This window comes from Zerene cesonia, chromosome 3, assembly GCF_012273895.1.
Source record: "Zerene cesonia ecotype Mississippi chromosome 3, Zerene_cesonia_1.1, whole genome shotgun sequence".
NCBI lineage: Eukaryota > Metazoa > Arthropoda > Insecta > Lepidoptera > Pieridae > Zerene > Zerene cesonia.
The window spans coordinates 9245091-9264779 of NC_052104.1; the positions used below are offsets into that span (position 1 = coordinate 9245091).

At 33.4% G+C, this 19689-nt stretch overlaps 1 protein-coding gene across 2 annotated transcripts in view; it reads right to left on the reverse strand.

The window, feature by feature from the left end:
* Positions 1 to 19689, reverse strand: part of LOC119837575 (vesicular acetylcholine transporter) — a 59587-nt gene that overhangs the window by 30205 nt on the left and 9693 nt on the right. Inside the window, exon 2 of one of the 2 annotated variants that reach the window (XM_038363219.1) lies at positions 3553 to 9471. The exons of the other annotated variant lie outside the window; for it this stretch is intronic. Within the exon in view, the coding sequence (XP_038219147.1) occupies positions 7526 to 9322 (1797 nt within the window). The 5' untranslated portion in view covers positions 9323 to 9471 and the 3' untranslated portion in view covers positions 3553 to 7525. Of the gene's footprint in view, positions 1 to 3552; positions 9472 to 19689 lie in introns of those variants that run through there. 2 annotated transcript variants of the gene reach the window in all.

The following is a 19689-nucleotide window of genomic DNA, read 5'->3' on the forward strand; positions in this document are numbered from 1 at the left end:
CATTTCGGTCTTGCGTGGGTTCACTGTAAGATCATATTTGTAGCACCAGCGCTCAACAATTCCTAGAGCCTTCTGTGTTATGTCACATACAACACTCGTAAACTTACCGGAGATAAGTATAACGAGGTCATCTGCATATCCAATGGTGTAAAATTTTTTTTTTGTTAAGAGTACTGATCAAGTCGTTGACAACCAAGTTCCACAGGAGCGGTGAGAGAAGTCCTCCTTGTGGGCAACCTCTGGTGACGATCACTTTCTTCATCTGTCCCATACCCCAATAGGCGACACGGGACTTTTTTTCCATATATATAAACAAGACCATCACCTTACAAAAAGTCTAACCAAAGTAGGTATAAATGGAAACGGGAAAATACCTATAGCATGATAACGCTAAGAACAAGAGAGTGAAGAAACCTTCAGTAAGGTTCGGTTATACATGTAAAAAGTGCCTTACAGCACATTACTCTAAAGTCACAAAAACTTACTGACAAGAACACTAAGATAACTTGAAAAGAGCCTTTTAACTATAAATAATAAAACGTTATTTTATGAAATTCATAATAACAAACGAAAAAGGTTGCGCTACAACGATATTTCTTTTCACATATGTAACTGAAAGAATAAAACTTTGACTTCACCAGTTTCAAGATAAAATATTGAACAAAAGCTTAACGAAGAACTGAAAAAGTTGAAAAGTTTGTTGATCTTAAATTTATGCTGCAGGCGAAACGAAAGTTGAATCAGGAAGGGTCCAGCATATATTAAAAGTTGTAGCAGTATATTCGGTTAAATCTACCGGAATGCTGACTTAGAGAGTTGTTCATTGAAAGTATATTTATTTTCAAACGACTAAAAGGAGGAGTATTTTCTACATATATATTTTTTTTATGTTACAGTCGGCAATGGAGCTGGTGGGACGCCTGATGGTAAGCGCTACCACCGCCCATGAACATTTGGAGAGGCATAAGGTCCATTGAAGACCTTACGCCTCTACAAATGGATTGCCGACTTTTTGGGAAGGGATTAAGAAAGGATTGGCCATAGGAATAAATAAAAGCACTGGGAAGGGTAAGGAAAAGGATATATATCTCTTATACATTTAGAAATTAAAGACTTAAACGGATTTTAACGTGACCACGCTCGCTGTAAAGTGTTCGAAACGTCGGGTTAATAATATAATGAATAAATCGCGTTTCTAAAAGGAGGAGGTTATTATTTCGACTGTATGACTGCACAGAACTTTTGACCGGACGATCTTTATGTTTTCTTTTAATTGAGTGCGAATGCAAGTTATGAAGTATTAAAATTAAAAACCTTGTTTGATTCCTTTTGATTACGTTTTTAAAATATTGCACCTCGCAGTGATGCAGTACAATAGAATGTGTCATTACGAATTATAAGTTTAAATGTTTTATTATTTGACATGACGAATTCCTCGCGATTGTCTTCTTCACCGATAAGAGCAAGCACCATCTAGGATAATGTTCAGAAATACTTTTTACATATAATTTAAATATGATGTCATTCTCTAGTTAATCATAAATACCAAAGTGTACATATTATAATAGGTAAGTTGTTTTTTGAGTAAGAAAAGACAGAGGCTTGATGTAACAAGTTTATTCGATCACTGAATTAAATTTGACCACATTACATAAAACTATAATATAGATTTTATAATATTCGGTTATTCATTTCATCTAACACTAAGGAGGACCACCTACCACATGTTGGGAACCGCTGATTATAATGTATTTGCTTTTTAAATACATGAATAATAATCGTCCGTTATCAATAATCTAAAACAATTTGATATTTCAAATTTACTATAATCATAATTGGGTGGGTTTATTATTAATAACGAAATAATAACAAAACTAGCTGGAAAATTGCAGTTACAATAATGAAATGATATTACTTTTCATTCAATTAAAATACATAGAAACCAACTATTTTCTTGTCTCCCACAACCACATTAAACAGACAACATTAACAGCAACATCATTTTACTGTGACAATTGTTATGAAGCATACCAGCGGTTCTCAGTATCGAGTACAGAACATTTAGCGAGCGAAATTACAAGCGTCAGCCGATAAACATCGAAATCTCTAATACTTAAACTTTAAAAATAAACCTCTACTTATCATACAATTACAGTCACTAGAAGATGTAATAATAATTCATATACCTAGAAGCTACATTGATATATTTCTTATTTTACATCAAAATGTATCTATTAGGTAGTGAAATTAAACATTACAATTATTTATAATTGAATATTGAATATATTTAACACTAAATACGATTCATCGTTGAATTTCACGCATTTCTAAAACGGTAAGCGATCTACAATGTGTTTACTAAATTTTGCTATTTCATTACGTTTTTATATAATTAAACGACAAATTAGTGTTAAAATATGTACATAATAATGTATACGAGGTATTTATCATACGATGAAGTTGATTATTCGATTGTCGAAGTGGTTATTTATATTATTATAAGATCTAGATTCTATAAATAACGCGTAGTGATTTTGATTAATTTATGTTTCATACTTACTTCGAAATATATCTATAGTTTATACGTTTTATGCTAGACACGTAATAATTAAGTTTAATATAGCATGATTATATATTTTTATTTTAAGTGTATGTTACGATATTTTTTTTTTATTCAGCAATTTAACCGCTAAAGATGAATTTTTTAACTTAGTTTTAGAACGAAGCTACAATTTTTTATTCAGTGTAGTAAAAACTGCCTGTTTCGCAATTTAATTACAAAATAAATTTTTATCGTCGTTCATAGTACAGAGCACTCTTCGCTTCAAAACCAGTTAGGATAGGATTGGAATGTAACGAAGAGTATTGTTATCACTGGCTAGGGAGGCTTTAACTTTAGGCTAAAGCTTGTTGATCTGAACCCTTTTATATCAGAACATGCTTTTAGACAAAGCAGATTCGTTCCATACGTTACATTTATCTAGAAAATGATTTAATCGCTACCCTACTGGTATCCTTCCAACTCTGCCTTTATAATGTACAAAATATAATAAATAATTGCATTAGAAATATAATTAGTCAATATAATAAATAATTGCTGTTATTGCAAATTATACGTAATGGCAACTATTTCTATGATATATGAAATCATAAGATGAAAAAAAAGCGTTTTAGATGCACCTTTAGTTTAAGTACTTCTTATATTAGCAATTAAATATTTACACCTTAAATTACTGTTGCTTTCGAAGCAGTAAGAGTTAACTACACAGCGATTACGCATAGAATTTTATAATTTCTTAAATTTTAAGATATATTCGTGTGCGAAAACTTTATATAAGTAGAATTTATAGAGGAAATCTTACTTAGCTATACGATACCAATCTCTAAAGATACTACGATATTTAGTTACCATAATTTTTCTCTATTTAATGTATCATGTGTACATTAATTTTAAATGTACTTTCCTATTAATTTCGTGTCCATTGAATAATAAATTTGATTGAATTATGGTTATTAGGCATTGTTTATTTGTGTATTTGTATGGAATTGATTTTTAATTGAGCTTCATATTTCTAAATATTTTAATAGATGTATTTTTTAATAATTACTCGATATTGAATGAGGATTGATTTTTCGTTCATATGTTATTTATACAACATCAATAAATTATAATAACACTAAATCTAAACCTAAAAAAGAACTATTAAATATGAAAGTAAATGACAATTGATAATGATATTATACCCACGAAGTGTATAAACTCAGAACATATAACTACAAAATACTACAGAATACCTATACAATATACGTCCTCTTTAAACTCGATAAAATCGAATTTGCGGCACAGATAAATAATGTCGCAGCTTCCGAGTTCCCTAACGCTGGTAACGAGATTACATTTCCCAATTTGTAGGAAATTTCATTAAAATTTAGTCATTTCGTATCCTCGCCAAGGGTAAGGTCTTATGTGACAGAATAAATAGTAAAATACATTAAATGTTCATAGAAAGAGATATAGTGGGTATATAGCAAGAGAAGAAGAGAGACAGAAGAGATTATGGTATGAAAAAAGATTTTTATATCACTCGCTTCTGTGTGGGCTTTTTTCTATATGTACAACTCTTACTTAACATTAGTTATCCTAAAAATATATTTTTTAAAACAAAATAGAAGATAAAATAATAATATCTACTTTCAAAATTTAATACTTTACAATATCTTGTTTTAAAAAGTTACAATAGAATATTTACAAATCATAAAAGTTTCGTATTCAGGAATAAAATAAATGTAATGGATTTCTTATCTCAGATATCATTCCTTCATTCACTTTACATACAAAAGTTTAATCTTGACATTTATGATAATAATGTGGTTTGATATTTTTCGAAATTACATTATGTTATGTAAAACTTCAGTTCCGTATGTAAAACAAATTAATTTACGAACGCTAATTAATATGATGATAAAATAGAGCACATGATATGACATAAATGATATGGATTTTATGATGAAAGTTAAATAAATAATGAATTTATAGATAGAACTATCGGACGGGTTTGATCTACTAAACACACAACTGCAAACTAAAAACTCTGATATTTGGAACGATCAGAACTGAGAATTAAATGTGGATCACAAATGCAAAACATTAAATGTGCATAAATTTGCGTTGTTTCTTTAAACAACGGAACTAATATTAAATTAGGTTAATAATCATATCGACCTCCGATGTAATCACTGACAAATTACGATCTGAAATACTTCTGAAATAAATTTTGATTACAAAGAAGTTAACTAGTATCAAAATAATCCTTAAAATAAGGAATAAAAGCGATATAGTAAATGGACTACCATGTGCGTGTTCAAAATATATGAAAGAAGCATTTTTATAAAATACAAATGATTTCAAAATACACTGAGCCAATAACATTTGTTTCTATTATAAGAGTTATGGACAATACTTAATCCAAATAATAATGTATATTTGATATGTTTACATTACAATTGGTTATATTTTCCTGTGAGTTTACGGTATAAATATTCCAAAACAAATGTTACTAGTTCATAGTAAGAAGTCTTAACCTACAACACCTTGTGTATAATCTTATAAGTATCACTACTGCATATAATTTAATAATAAATTGTATAACCTTATCTAGTGATATGTATGTGATATAGCTGGTTACGTTATTGCTAATATAAAATAGACATAAAACCACTAACACTTAGTGATATATTCAGCGTTATATTTAAAATGAATCGTGAATTTTAGTTATATTTTCATATAAAAACGTCCTTTGATAATCGTTGTTCTAAGATCCTCGCCATCCTCGGCTTTCGAATAGAGTTAAAGAGTACATGTAGGCGCTAAACAACAAAGGGCGCCAATTCAAACACAAAAGAAAACATATCATAATCGATTATTCCAACAAAAAGAAACAGAATAAACAATAAATATGAACTAAAATTACCTGTAATTGTAGGTAGCAACGAAATGAACCTTATTAAAAGTTGGATAATCTAACTTAAGTATTTAACAATAATTAATATGTTTTCTGACTCGTCTCATTAAAAGCACTCCTAAAGGTAACCTCTCCGCCATCGGAATTTAACCCCATACCATTTCGTTTTCGTTCAATCTATAACGTTTTTAAACAACAATATAACAAAAATTCACTCACATTTAACAATAAGCATAATATCAGCGCTGACAATAACTACTTATTAATTGAATTTCGGGAGAATTTGACACGAAAATTGACCTTAACTTACATCAACAGATCACCAATCTTACCCTAGTTAACATTAATTACAAATGTGCACAACAATCAATGCAATATTTGTTCGTAGCTGCGTAGCATAAAACTTACTTCGAAACTGTCCCAACTCGTTCTTCGAATGTTTCAACTAAGAGGTATTTTATGCATTAATTTTTGTGCACTCGAAAAAAATTGAAACGTTGTGCGCATCACCACATCTGTGCACCCATGTCTACAAATCCTATTGTACTTTGCAGGCTAACTTTTATACACTTTCAAAACATATCCATTCAAGAAACACTCTTACGAAACGCCAAAACAATCAGTATTATGTTAATAGAGTTAAAAACACTGCTATTTTAAAATAATTGAAAAAGCACGTGAGTTCGCAAATAAGTTTTACATCATTAATAGTTACGTTTAATAAATATAACATTACATTAAACAATATCCTCTATACAATCGATCAATTGACAATTGGGCACGTCATATCTTGTACAATTCATTACCATTAGTATAAATAATTAGTTTAAAATCGCGGTCATAGTGGCAGACTTGTAAAATCAATAAATTTAACGTAAGTATGTTATTAAATGTTATGTTAATGATTTGTTTTCGAAAATATTAAAATAACTATACTGCGCTTAAAACGCTGTCTCAATGTTACAAATGATTTAAAATATATATTATAATTTTATCGCAAATATATCTATAATCTACACTACTGTACACACACAAAAATATCACTAACAATAATTTAGCTTATTCTAGATTGAATCAAAAGATTCTGATATGTTTTGTTACCTTGGTTGCAACTTCTATCACAAGTTGAGGACTAATCTAAAGTTAATAATTGATATACAGTTACGAATTGATATTAAACCTTATTCTAATATTGCTGAAAGCATAAATTGTTATACTCTATTATGGGAGTAACGTCCTTTTAATTCTAGTCAACATTTACGTAGAAACGTTTTGCAATACGAGACGGAAAATGAGAAAGTGAGTTTGTAACTATATTGCAATTCATTTATCCCATTGACTATTTAGGTCGTGATTTTCATAGATTTTTGACAATTAATGTTTAATCAGATGAATTCACTAGCGCAGCAAGCAACGCCTCGTATGTCATCCTAATCACGACCTTAAATACTTCATGGATGGCAATACCTAAGAAGTAATTTCAGTAAGTGCCTTATCTACAAATACCACGATGTTAGGCCCTCACATGAATTATAGAGTGAAACATCTTATAGTACTAAAATACGTGCTTTTTATATATTTTAGGTACAAATACCTATTGTTATTAAATACCATTTATAGTTACATTCCTATCAAGTAATTATTTTTCGATTATATAAAACGTGTTAGGTTTTACAAATTTGTATGAAATCTCCTTTTCCGAATATATAAATGGTAATACAATAATTTAATTTCTCTGTGAGAAAACGCGAAACCTTTAAAGAGTTAAACGGTTAACAGTTACATCAGTATGAACAAGATCAACAAGAAATTCTGTTTACAAAATGGCGTCGAAGTGATAAGAGTCAAGCTACATTTAGTAGCCAATGTTCGATACTCACTTCGGTGCCATTTCATGAGCAGCTTCAAAATCTACGACATTAAGCACAGCTAGATAAATTATTTCGTCTGATACTAAATAACGTCGCAGACGGTAAGCGACTCAGTGATCGAAGTTTACTATAAGACATTTATAATTATACAACAAGTAATTTTAAAAATATACACAACAACACGAAATAGCTCTAGAAGCCTTGTCGGAAGGGGTTCCGAACGGGGTTAGGGGTCGGTGCTGGTGCGGGGGGAGGCGCAGGAGATGCCGCTGTGGCCGCTCTGAAGGGGTTGCTGGCGACAGGCTGCGGTTGTGCCGGCAGCTGCCGCGGTTGACTGTACGCCTCTTGCTGGAACCCTTGCTGTTCATAACCTTGCGAATAATTCTGATAACCTTGCTGATAGTCGTCTCGGGAGTTATCCACATTTGACTCCTGTACAGAAGTGTCTTGCCCTTGCACGTTAGAGTATTCCAAATGATTCTTATACTCCCCGTTCACCGGCCGCTGATCTTGCATACTATAAGTCTGATACTCCTTATCCGGAGGATCAGCCATGAGTATATTCGCCTCATTTTCAAAAGGTTTGAAATCATAAATATGCCTGAGGTACATCAATACAGGTGCGTATAGAAGATTACTGAAGGCAATGAAGAGATTGAGAGCAGTAAAGCCAATCATTTCAACCACCTCGCCCGCGATTATCGGTCCCACGGCGTATGCAAATGAATAAGATATATCAGCAATCGCGTAGATGCTGCCATATACTGACACATATCTCACATCCACTAAGTACCCGAGTGTTGGGAGCAACGCTGTGTCAATCAAGGCGATGCCGAAACATATCCCACAAATTGGTATCATGAGCATTTTGTACGAGCTAGCGAAAGGAATTATAAAGCAACATAGCCCCTCTAATGCCAATCCGCCGGCTGCCATAAGCCATTGATGTTGCGGATATTGCTTGGCCATTTTCACGGTGATTATAACACCCAAAACATGAGGAAAGAACGCCGGTAGCCATATCATACCTATTTTCCAGTTATCTTTAGTAAGATTGTCTTCCATCCAGAAGGATATTGTAGGTTCCAAGAATGCTAACGCAACGTTAGACATCATGAGTGCTCCGGCGCATACCGCTATGTATGGATCCATCAACAGTTTCCAAATTGGTGTACCGTTTGGCTTAGGTTGCTGCGCTTCCTTCATCTGAGTTTTCAAGGGCTTCATGACAAGGAGTAACATAAAACCATCTAGCAAGGAAATCAGAGCGAGAATAAGAAACGGTACCTCTTTTCCAGCGAACTGATACAATGCTCCTCCGAATGGTGGAGCAACAAGACAGCCGAAACTAATGAATGCCAACGCGATACCAAGGGCTTTTGAACGTTCGGATTCTTCTGTGAATCTATCAGCTATCATCGCTAAGCCAGATGTATCAGCAAATGCAGACCCAACACCTTGTAAACTTCTAGCAAAGAACAGCATACCATAACTTCTTCCGCAGGCGAAGATTGAAGTCGAGAGAAACATAATGATTAGACCGAACATCATGGGTATATCGTACCCAATACGATCGATTAAGGCACCAGAGAAAGGATTAATCATAAGTTGTACTATAGCTTTAGATGCAAAGAGAACTCCGGTCGCTGAGTCTTGGCCTTCATGTGACGCAGGAATGATTTTGGTTGGTATGATTGTTCGATTACCCTCGATAATTGGAGCTAGAGTAACTACATGATCATAGCCTGCTTCTCCCCAAGCGCCGATGTATCTCAAATAGTCAGGTATAATGGGCACTATCACCATGTACAACATGTTATCTAAAAGCAGGGCTATAGATACTATAACAAGGATGATCTTCCTCTGCGACGTCGGTTCCTGAATCTTCTCCCATAGTATCTCCCTCACTTCTCGGACTTCCAGGTTGATAAAAGGGATGACCGAGTTGTCGATCTTCTGCCAGATCGTTTGAGGTCCTTCTTCCGCCATCTTGGTGCGATCAATTCACTCTCAGAAATGTATCTCATTAAACAGCATATCGTACAAATAAGATTCTATATTTATTGCTTCGTTGATAATTCCAGTGGACATTTGTTAACGCTGTCCCTCGCCGCGACCCTCGTATGGGACTTCGGAACCTGACAACAAACAGAAATGATCATTAAATATCATTTCCTCGTCAAATAATGAAGGGCGGAATTGTTTCAAAAGGAATTTGAGTCGGTCTTGGTTTCTGTTGGTTGGCATGGTTCCTCTATCCCGTTACTACAAGATCCTCGAATTCCAAAGACGATTCAGAGTCCTTTTGAACATAGCACACAAAATCAATAAACAATGTCTTTAATTAACTTAAAAATAATACGTATAACTTCCCCTTCCTAAAAAAGACTTATCATAAATAATTGTTTAAAAGAAGAATAATTAATTATCTAAAAGAAGGTCAATCAGAGAAACTTTGATTAGGTATAAAAGAAAAGGAAGACAAATCGACTCGTTTTTCCTTCCAACGGGCAGGATGCTAACGACTTGTTTGGCCCAAATTCAATTTGCGTCAAGCGTCGTCAGCCAACGTCATTATCTAGAGGGGAGCTTGTGTTTCTCAATTGAGCCCTTCATTTTAAGGATTTCTTATTGCAATGTTCAGTTTTTATGAACGTCAAAGAAAGATTTTCTCAGTATCACCTATAAATATAAACTCACTATAATTTTGCTGTTACTATGCTAAGAGGTCTCAATGAATAAATATATACACAACGACTTTATATGTATGATATATTTCAAGATCTTATTACAAAAGCCATCAATATTACATCACAAGTAGCATATAAATAGACTAATCTGGAACATTCATCCCTTGCCTTGCCTCAATATTGGGTTTCTTTCATAAATTCTCATTACGTTTATCCCAATCCGGCCGAAAGAAAGTAATCATTTGAAGCCATAACGTGTCTTATAAAAATTCTGGTTGGGAGTTGAGACCTTAAGATGTGGCACGCGCCCAGCATCCGAATTTGAGAACCGCGGGATTTTGGGATCGATCTGGGTGAGGTGGAATACTCCCTTTGAATAATTCTTGCTAGATAAATTTATTCATTTATAAACAACTATGGGATACAAAAAGTGTACAGTGCACAGGTGTTTACATGTTTGTTAGTTATTTTTCAGTTTTATAATTTCTCTTATTATGTATATTTTAAGAATAGGCATATGACTGCGAAATCGCATTAATAACGAATTATAATTTATATAGATTAACGTAAATCCTTGAATACATATAAGGATTTACGCTAATTAATATTATAACTATTCCAAATTTTTACGCTGAATATTCTTCAAGATGACCTCTAGTAAAAACTATTAAATTCAAATTTCTATTTCCATGTTCAAATTATTTCAACAAGGATAAACATAAATTAAAAAGCTTTTTCGTGAAGGGCACGTAATCATTACAGATAAGTATCCATTACAGTTTTTCAATTACAAAACCGTGTTTTCATTTCCATATAAATAAAAATGAAAGGTTTAACTCGCTCATAATAATAGATTTACGTTTATTCTCGTCAACTTAATATTGGTTATAATTTCCACCTTCGGCCAAAGTGGTATGTTTCCGTGAGTGAAACACGCAAGAGCTATTATTTCTGGGAAATTTTAAGTTTTATATTGTTCCGTTATGCCCTTGATCTAGTTAGCAATACTGCAATGTTATGTAAAGCTTGAAGGTGAATTCCGTGGAAATGTATTGACTGTATTTTAGTTTAGTTATCAATGCTTTTCGTTGCTTACACGCTTTGCTTTAAATAACACGGTTGGTTTTAGCCGTAAATAAATATTTAATTTTAAAGTAACGTGTCGTTTGTTCGATATTTCATAGCTAAAGACATCTACAAGACAATTTCTATAATCTTAAAAGTGCTAAAAATATATTCATACTACCAGCATACTTAATATTTCGAAGTAGGCGTCTCTGTATTGATGGAAAATTTTAGAAAAATGTCTCAACGAACAGTATAACCTTGTTTAAATGCCTCGATTAAACGTCCCATTTAAAATACATTTTCGTCTAGCATATTATACATGTATGCGTATAATTAGTAGAAATATTGCCACATTCCGTTAGAAATCCTTAGTTATATAAAATGCGTTATAGAACAAGCTGAAAACAGCACTACAGCGGACACTTGTTCTGTTATTTGTCTTACTTACTCACCTTGCATCTTAGTGAATTTAGTGTTTGGAGATAGTGTAGAGACTAGAGCGTGGCTATATGATATTTTAAAGCGCAGTGAATCTTCTAATTCCCGTGGCCTTTCCAATTTCCTTTGCCCACGCGGCAGAAAGCTAGTATAGACCAAAATACGAGTAAGTTATGATTTGCTATGTTCTGCACCCTCATACCACCCCGCGGGCCGCACCTCCCGTGAAGGTAAACAGACACATTCAGTTTTAATGAAATTGCTATTTCTATGAACGACCGGTACAGTCGCGTGGACAATTATTATTTCATTTTAACGTGATTTATTTTAAATCTTGGATGAAGTTATAATCTGGTACCTCCGGGCATTTGTTGATGTTAGCGTAACGACCTGTCAATAGAGGAAATATATCCGAGTGATAATAGATATTGAATGCAACTGATGTAATAGAAGAAGTAGGTTAATCAAGGTGCACAGATGTTTTTAATCTGCCGTGGAACCATTGCTTTGACGTGTACATAATATGTGATTCAATTATTCTTCCTTGTACCATATTATATTCAAACCCATGTACCCCTGCTCTAGCAAATATATTGCATATTTCATTTATTACATTTAAAATTCATTCCATCTATATATTATTAATAGTGAAAAGTGAATTATTTATTTTAATTCCTATACAAAAAGTTAAATAAATTGATGACACTTCACATTAAATGAAATACACGTGGTAAATTCTATTTCAAAAAAGTTTCCTGCGACTGTACCGTCGGCGTCTTCAAAGGCCAGGTGAGGGTTATTCCAGAGGGCGCTCTCCCAAGAGAGGTAGGGCGATTGAACTTTTATTTAATGATCTTGCAGTGCGAATTTAAACTCACTACCATTGCGATAAAGCTAAAAATCGGGCACACGGCGGATAGAATATTCTCGACCTTATAACAAAGCCAGTTCGAATTTAGCGCAGACGTGGGCTGATGCTATGGTTTTCAATATTTAATGAACAGTTTCAGGCGCAGTAAATGTTTTACGACTTCAACGATTATTTGAGAAATATGAAACTCGTTTTTATTCTCAAACTTTTGCTGCGAAGGGCGTTTTAATATTTACATCGTTTTTATTTTTAAAAACAGTGAGTTTATTACTCGCTATGTAGGGTTCAATATTTAATAGATGTTTGCCGACTTGTCTATATAAATATACTACGTGATCTCACGTGGCGTCGGTGCGCATTTTTAAAGATTGTACCTGGGTGCTCAAACGTAGTCGAATCATTTGACGCAACTTTCCTCACTTAGGTCATAGTAGTAAGGTTGATTTTTCCATGCTTGGTTAAAATAAATTTTAAATTAAATTCCGAGTGAAACAACCTTTTCAAAAATACTAATCATTCGTCTTGACATTTTACAGGTGACCTTTTAATATTGATGTGTTATATTTTATTGGACAGTTTTAACAAAATTTCGCAGAATCAGCTATTAGTCGTAGGCGAAATAAACAAACAATTTTTTTACTAATAAAAATATATTCAGTTGAAAATGGTAAGTCAAAATTAAAAGTAAACAAAATTCAAACCGAACTAGAGGCCCGGTTTGGTATATAGAATAGAATATATTGGTATATAGAACCTTTGGTGATATATAGTTTTATAGCTTTGTTCCGTGATGATAAAGTAATTTTAAGATATAATATGTATGTTATATGTTTCGTTTCTGGGGTTGTAAACGCTGTAATTTTCTAAGATAAGTTATATTGTAAAAGGGATCACAACGATATAGACAATACTTTAAGTAGTTTAATTAACTTAATTAATTAATAATTATTAAACTGGTTTTATTCAATAACTAATCAAGCAAACAATACTCATTTATCTCGGCTCCATCCGGATTCAACCGGGATAAAATCAATACAAAATATAGCATATGCCACTCAGTGAAGCGAAACTTTCTAATTATGAAATAATTTTTGAAATCGGTCCATCAGTTTTTGTGTGAAAATATTACAAAACACAAATGTTTCCTCTTTATATTAGTTTAGAAAACAACATAGTTTCAACTAATTAGTCATTTTAAAATACAATACTACGCGGGTATTGTGGGGCATGGGGCGTATCGCTTTTGTTCCGTCACCCCTCTGTCCTCTGTCCCCGACAACCGCGCTGGGCTTAGCCATTTGTTGTGTTTATTTTGACGAATTTTAAGTGTTATACTATATGTACCTACAAATTAATGATACGTATGTATGCAGTAATAACAATATATAACGATATATAGCATAGAGCTTCATGTAGAAGTTTTCAGCTACTTTGCTCTTCAAGCAAGACATTCATTCAGATAGAATAATATTGTAGGGTAGGCACCAGTAGGGACTGGTACTGGTACCTAGTTCTAACTTACACATATTTCATCAGAATATTAGTTAAAACGTTCTGAATTGACCCTTAAAATCAAATCATCTCTTTTGAAAATATGGAATCTTCGGTATTAATTATTATAGTCCAGTTATCGGTCTGTAATGTGCACTGGTGGCTCAATGTTGAGGACTTCTCGGGGTAAGTCGGGGTTCGAGACCAGGCGAGCGTGCAGGAAATAAATAGATTTTTCAATGTATCTGCACATGTGGATAACACCAGCGATGCTCGAAACAATGAAGGAATACATCGTGAGGAAACCAGCATGTACAAGAATAAAAAATTCGACGACGTGTGACAGATGTCACGTTGGCAGATGCCAACCCGCACTTGGCCAGCGTGGTAGATTATGGCCTAAACCATCATAGGAGGGCTATGTCCCAGCAGTGGGAACATATATGGGCTGATGATGATGATGATGAATTTTCGGTCACGTACCAGAGCCCTATCGTTGCCTTAACGTCTCATAGAAGTAATTACTATCTCAAATGCTATAGAAAATAAATTCGATAAAACTATTACGTCAATGGAATGATCTTGAAACAACGTACAGCTCAGCTCAAGGGCTCTCAGGCAGACAGCGATAGGGCACGCTTGACCTCGGGCCCTAGCCTCCCCTTGTGCGGGCCCCACTTAACACGTGTATTGTTTCAATACATTGTTTGCGTTTCTAATTGAAGCTTCATTTCCTATACATTTTTTTTGTTCAAACAACAGTTTTGGACTAAGGCTTAAGAAGGAATACAAAACGTTATATGATATTATATTAAACGGCTATCTGGAGCCCGCATCTTCACTCGCATTCCAATGTACAAAATTTGTACGCGAATCCAGACCGTAATTTGTATCCATGCCAAGTTTACTCAAAATCAGTTCAGTAGTTTCAGCGTAATTGAAAATTTCGCATTATCCTACAATATATAGCAGTAAAAGACTATTAAAGATATCTAATTATTATGTTGCACTGTGCTTTACGCTCTGAAGTTTTTATCCATATTTCTGTTCCTATTTTCTGGTCAAATCCTTGGATGTTATACCTACATATATCTACATTATTTTAAATTTAAAATAGTTTTCAACGATGGTTATTCTCAAATTAACTAACAAATCAAACAATCACTGCCACCTTTATTGTAAAATTTAATCGAATCAATACAAGTTGGTAAAATATCAAAATAAAAAATCAAATCATGACACAAATAACATCACAATATTCCCGAAGCAAAACATATACAATAGGCGAACTGGAATTCCATATAGAACATGAAATAGATTATGCGAAAATCCAGTATAATTCATACAACAGCATGTAGTAAAAATTTAAAATGCAATCTCATGCTCTACAGTGAATATAATAAAGAATGCACCTAAAGAGAAAACACGAATATTATTCAACAAAATAAAACATTTCCCGCCGCATAAAAAGTGGGAAAAAATTGCTTTTCCGAATCCCATTCGCAGAAGAATGGTTAAACTGGATTATATCGCCGACGTCCCCAGGGGTTGCGGGGGGTGCCGGGGGCTTGGGGAGGGGTTGCCCAACTAATCTTGTTTCGTGAGTTTGGTTAGCGCTACGTTCAAACATTTATTTGGGTTTACAATTTACTTTCTAACTGGGCTTTTGATCGGTTGTTATGCAATATTTTAATGTGAACTAACTTCGACTTTATAGCATTTTTATTCGAGCAAACTGTCAAAAAAATGATGATGATAACATCTTTTCTTTATCTAGATAAGTACTATCGACAATTTAAAGAAGTTTTCGTAAAAAATATTTTTTTATAACAATTTTTCTCCCGACGTTTTATGCACTTCACGGCGAGCGTTTGTACGCCATGAATACATAATACTCGCGTAAAATCAAATCTAAAAAAATAACTGTTTTAGCCTCCTCCTTTTCCAGTTGTTTTCAAAAATGTCAATTATTTACAAACAAAAATGTCACTTCGTCCAGACAACAAACAACCGTGAAAGCAAACGGTTTATTTCCATTACAGTTACTGAATTGTAATAAGAAAAGAAATGGAAAGCAGGAAAAAGTATAGTCCGTGTATTCGAAATTATGTTTCCCAAGTTACTTTGAGTTTGTTTCTTATTACTTTCATATTTTAATATCTTCCGAACTTTTGCTGTAGCAGCCAATTGGAATATCTATACAGGTAGACATCCGTCGCATGGCTTCTTGTGTACGTGATGTTTATATTAAAGAAAACAACCACCAGATATTAAATATAAAACATTTTTACATAAAATGGAACAGTTCCGCCATTAGTCGTTTAAAAAAATGCTTCTAAAACGGATAAACAACAACAAAACTGAACCTTAATAAAACAATGAGTATAAAGCTAGAAAAATATACAATACACGGTACATTTCCCAAGTAATAACAAAAGCAATGAAGGAAAACATCGCCGGAGTCCGCACTTGATTAACTTATCCCAGTCACTGCAGAGTTTGTATCAGGTTTCTTGCCTTATTACAAAGTTGGCGGAATAAGAAATATTTTAGCAACTTCCATTTATATCAGATATTATTCAAACGCATTATGAGTAAGGCTTGGATGCTTACACATTTTTAAACATTAATTATTTTTTAGCATGCCTACCTTCAAGTTATCAGAACTAGACCTAGCCTAGGAAAGTAAGTTGAGCATAAAACGTGATAAAATGTTAAATAAAACATATTCGTATTATTAATATCATTTTTGTTACAACTCTTATTTATATTATGTACGTTTAAAATACTTAAATCAGTATAATGCAAAAGTTATGACGATGAAAAGGCATTCCTGTTCACGATTAAAACCCAACCAGACATAAAAGTACCTTGAAATATTCTACATAGTTAACAACACACTCATTATTCTTAATATATTTTAATATTAAATAAAAATGCACTTTATTGCAACGTATAAAGTATTTTTAATGAAAGCGCAGTCATTTCTTTCGCACCTCCCTAGCATAATAATTGCTTGCGTAAAATAAAAGCCAGTGAACGTTGGGGGATGCTGAGAAGAGCTTTGTGAAAATGCACTCTATTTGACGGGGTTATCATTTAAATTTGTATGTCACAATCGGACTGCAGGTTTGCGGCTATGTTAGCTGTAACCAAACTAGGTTCATATCTCCCTCTGCGCTTGTGTTTCATGGGAAGATGTATTTATTTTAGTTTCATTCATCTTATCACAGGTAACCCTAGCATAGATGTGTTTAGTTATCTTTAATATACATATCAGACTCACTGAATATAAAACCTATTTCCTCATAGGTCACAGGGCAACTAGAGAGCTGTGTCAGTTTTATTCGCATTTGCTTCTGTCTTCCTCTAATTAGATTCTAGAATAACATTCGATATAAAACTCAGACAAATGCATGGAAATTGAAACGATCGTAAAACTGAACGTCTATTTGATGCTTTTAAAAACTTCATCTGCTTTTAGTATGGATTAAAATTGTATTTTACTTACTGATAAGCCTACTTCGATTTGATGGACGGATCAACATTTCATTATTTGTCGTTATTTTTATTAATTAAAAAAGATGCCTTGAAACATATACCAATGACTAACAGTTACAAATATATTACGTTTATTCATCCCAAAAACATTACATATGGTACAAAAAATATACAGCATTTATTTAGTCTTTCATTTATGTGACAGATAGCGAAACCTCAACAGACCCATATGTTGTCCTGACATCTATGTACCATCCTATATACCATACAGGATCATCACATGTAACGGCTGCAGCGCAGTAAATTCCAGTAAAAATAAATTACAAGTTCCCTTAGCCAATCTTACGTAACCTCTCCCTCGGGGAAACCTTGCAAAGAATTCCGGGGAGCATTCCGCATTTAGTGGAAATGGCGCGCGAATATTCTGCATTTGTTATGCCAACAGATTTGAATGTCAATTGGTGAGGGAACAGTTATAATGGTTATCCTTACCGTTCTATTTAGCCGGTTAATATCAATAAAGAACAAAAGAATGAGGGCTTCTTTGAAAATCAGTGTTATAATACGTATACGTATATTTATTACTGACGTGAGGTATTTTATATTACTTGAATACATTTTTTTCTATTTGTATTAACTTTAAAAAATTACTGTTCGCAAACATAAAATTTTCGAGTTTGAATTTGCAATAAAACACATTTTTGTTTTTATCACCACTCTAAAAGACTTTTCTAGCCAAGATAAAATCGTATGTAACATAATTTAAAAATGTATTTCCGAGCCTTCGTTGCTGACCGTACTCACGGCACTATCTGTCAGGCGGGACGGGTCCAAAAAAAGGCACTTTGTTCTCTCCATTAGCCATTTGTCCGGCCCTTTGTGGAATTTTATAGCGAGTGTCTGGGATATGGGGATCCATCTATGACTTGGGACTCGGGGATATGTGTGTAATGCTATCAGACATGGCTTAAAGACGTTATAAGTGTACGGAGGAACTTTCTAGAATTACCTACATCGCTGGCTTTTTAAACGGAATTTTTGTACATACTGCAATATGAATTTAGCAAAACTTACAAACGTATTTAAAAAAGCCAAAATACAAATACATTCACTACTTTTTCACTATTCATGAATTCTTCCGCAAAAACACTTATTATTATGTGGCAAAAGATGGTAGTTCCAGCGCAAGGAGATTTATGAAATTGTCACATACGTAAAACACTTACAGATCCCTACCAGCGCACCCTCCCTGCGCCATTATTGTGGCTTGCAATTACGGAGGGTTCATTAACAAAGGCCAACAGTTTATTAAAAATGGTATTAGGTTTGTATGCCTTGTCTTTATTAAAAGTAGCGATCTGAAAACAAAATAATTATTCTTATGATAAAATTTAGTTGTTTTGATTCTGTTGAGTTTTTGTTCGCCAAATGTTCCGAGCAATTTACAGGTCTTTTATTCTGATTGAAATTGCCCCATCACGTAATGGCTTTTACTTTCTTTAAACCCAGTAACAGACGACTTTTCTTGCAAATGTTAGCAATAGCAATATTTTAAATATTCTCTCAATAAGTAAATAAAAATAAATGAAATCTTTATTTTGCCAAAACATGACAATGCAACAAATGATTATTAATATTATAAATGTGATTCTTTTATTCACGCCTAAACTATGGAACCGATTTGGATGAAATCTAATTCAGATATACTTTGAGACCCGTCAAAGGCAAAAGGAAACTATACGTAAAACTCCTACTTTATATGTTTTCCTTTGCGGTAAAGCCGCGCTACAAATCTAATGGCCTTCATAACTTATAAGAATCTCTGGTAATCTATTGAAAGATAATTTCTTAATATTTACCACTAGCATGTGAGTATAATTTCTCAAAAATTGTATATCTATATATCTTGTATAATATATATATTACGTTATTATTATTTACGCCAGTAGCCGTAGAATTTATAAATCAAACTAGAAAAACATATCTGCTCCTATAATTTCTATTTAACAGAATTCTCTAACTAAAAGCGAATTATTATACCAACCACATCGGTAACACAAAACAGGACCAAAACTATCAAATAGCAGGCGAAACATGTGCCTCCATCGAAAACATAATGGTGCGTGAAAAATAAGCGATAAATTGGCGGGAATCGCGCCGGGGCCTATTATGACACGATAATATTCGCGACCCTACGCATTTATCATTTAAGAAGCTGTCCTTATAGGTTGGGAGACAGTTTGGGCAAATATTTGCGTTGGGGCTTTGATGCTTGAATGCAGGGAATAATAAAATTA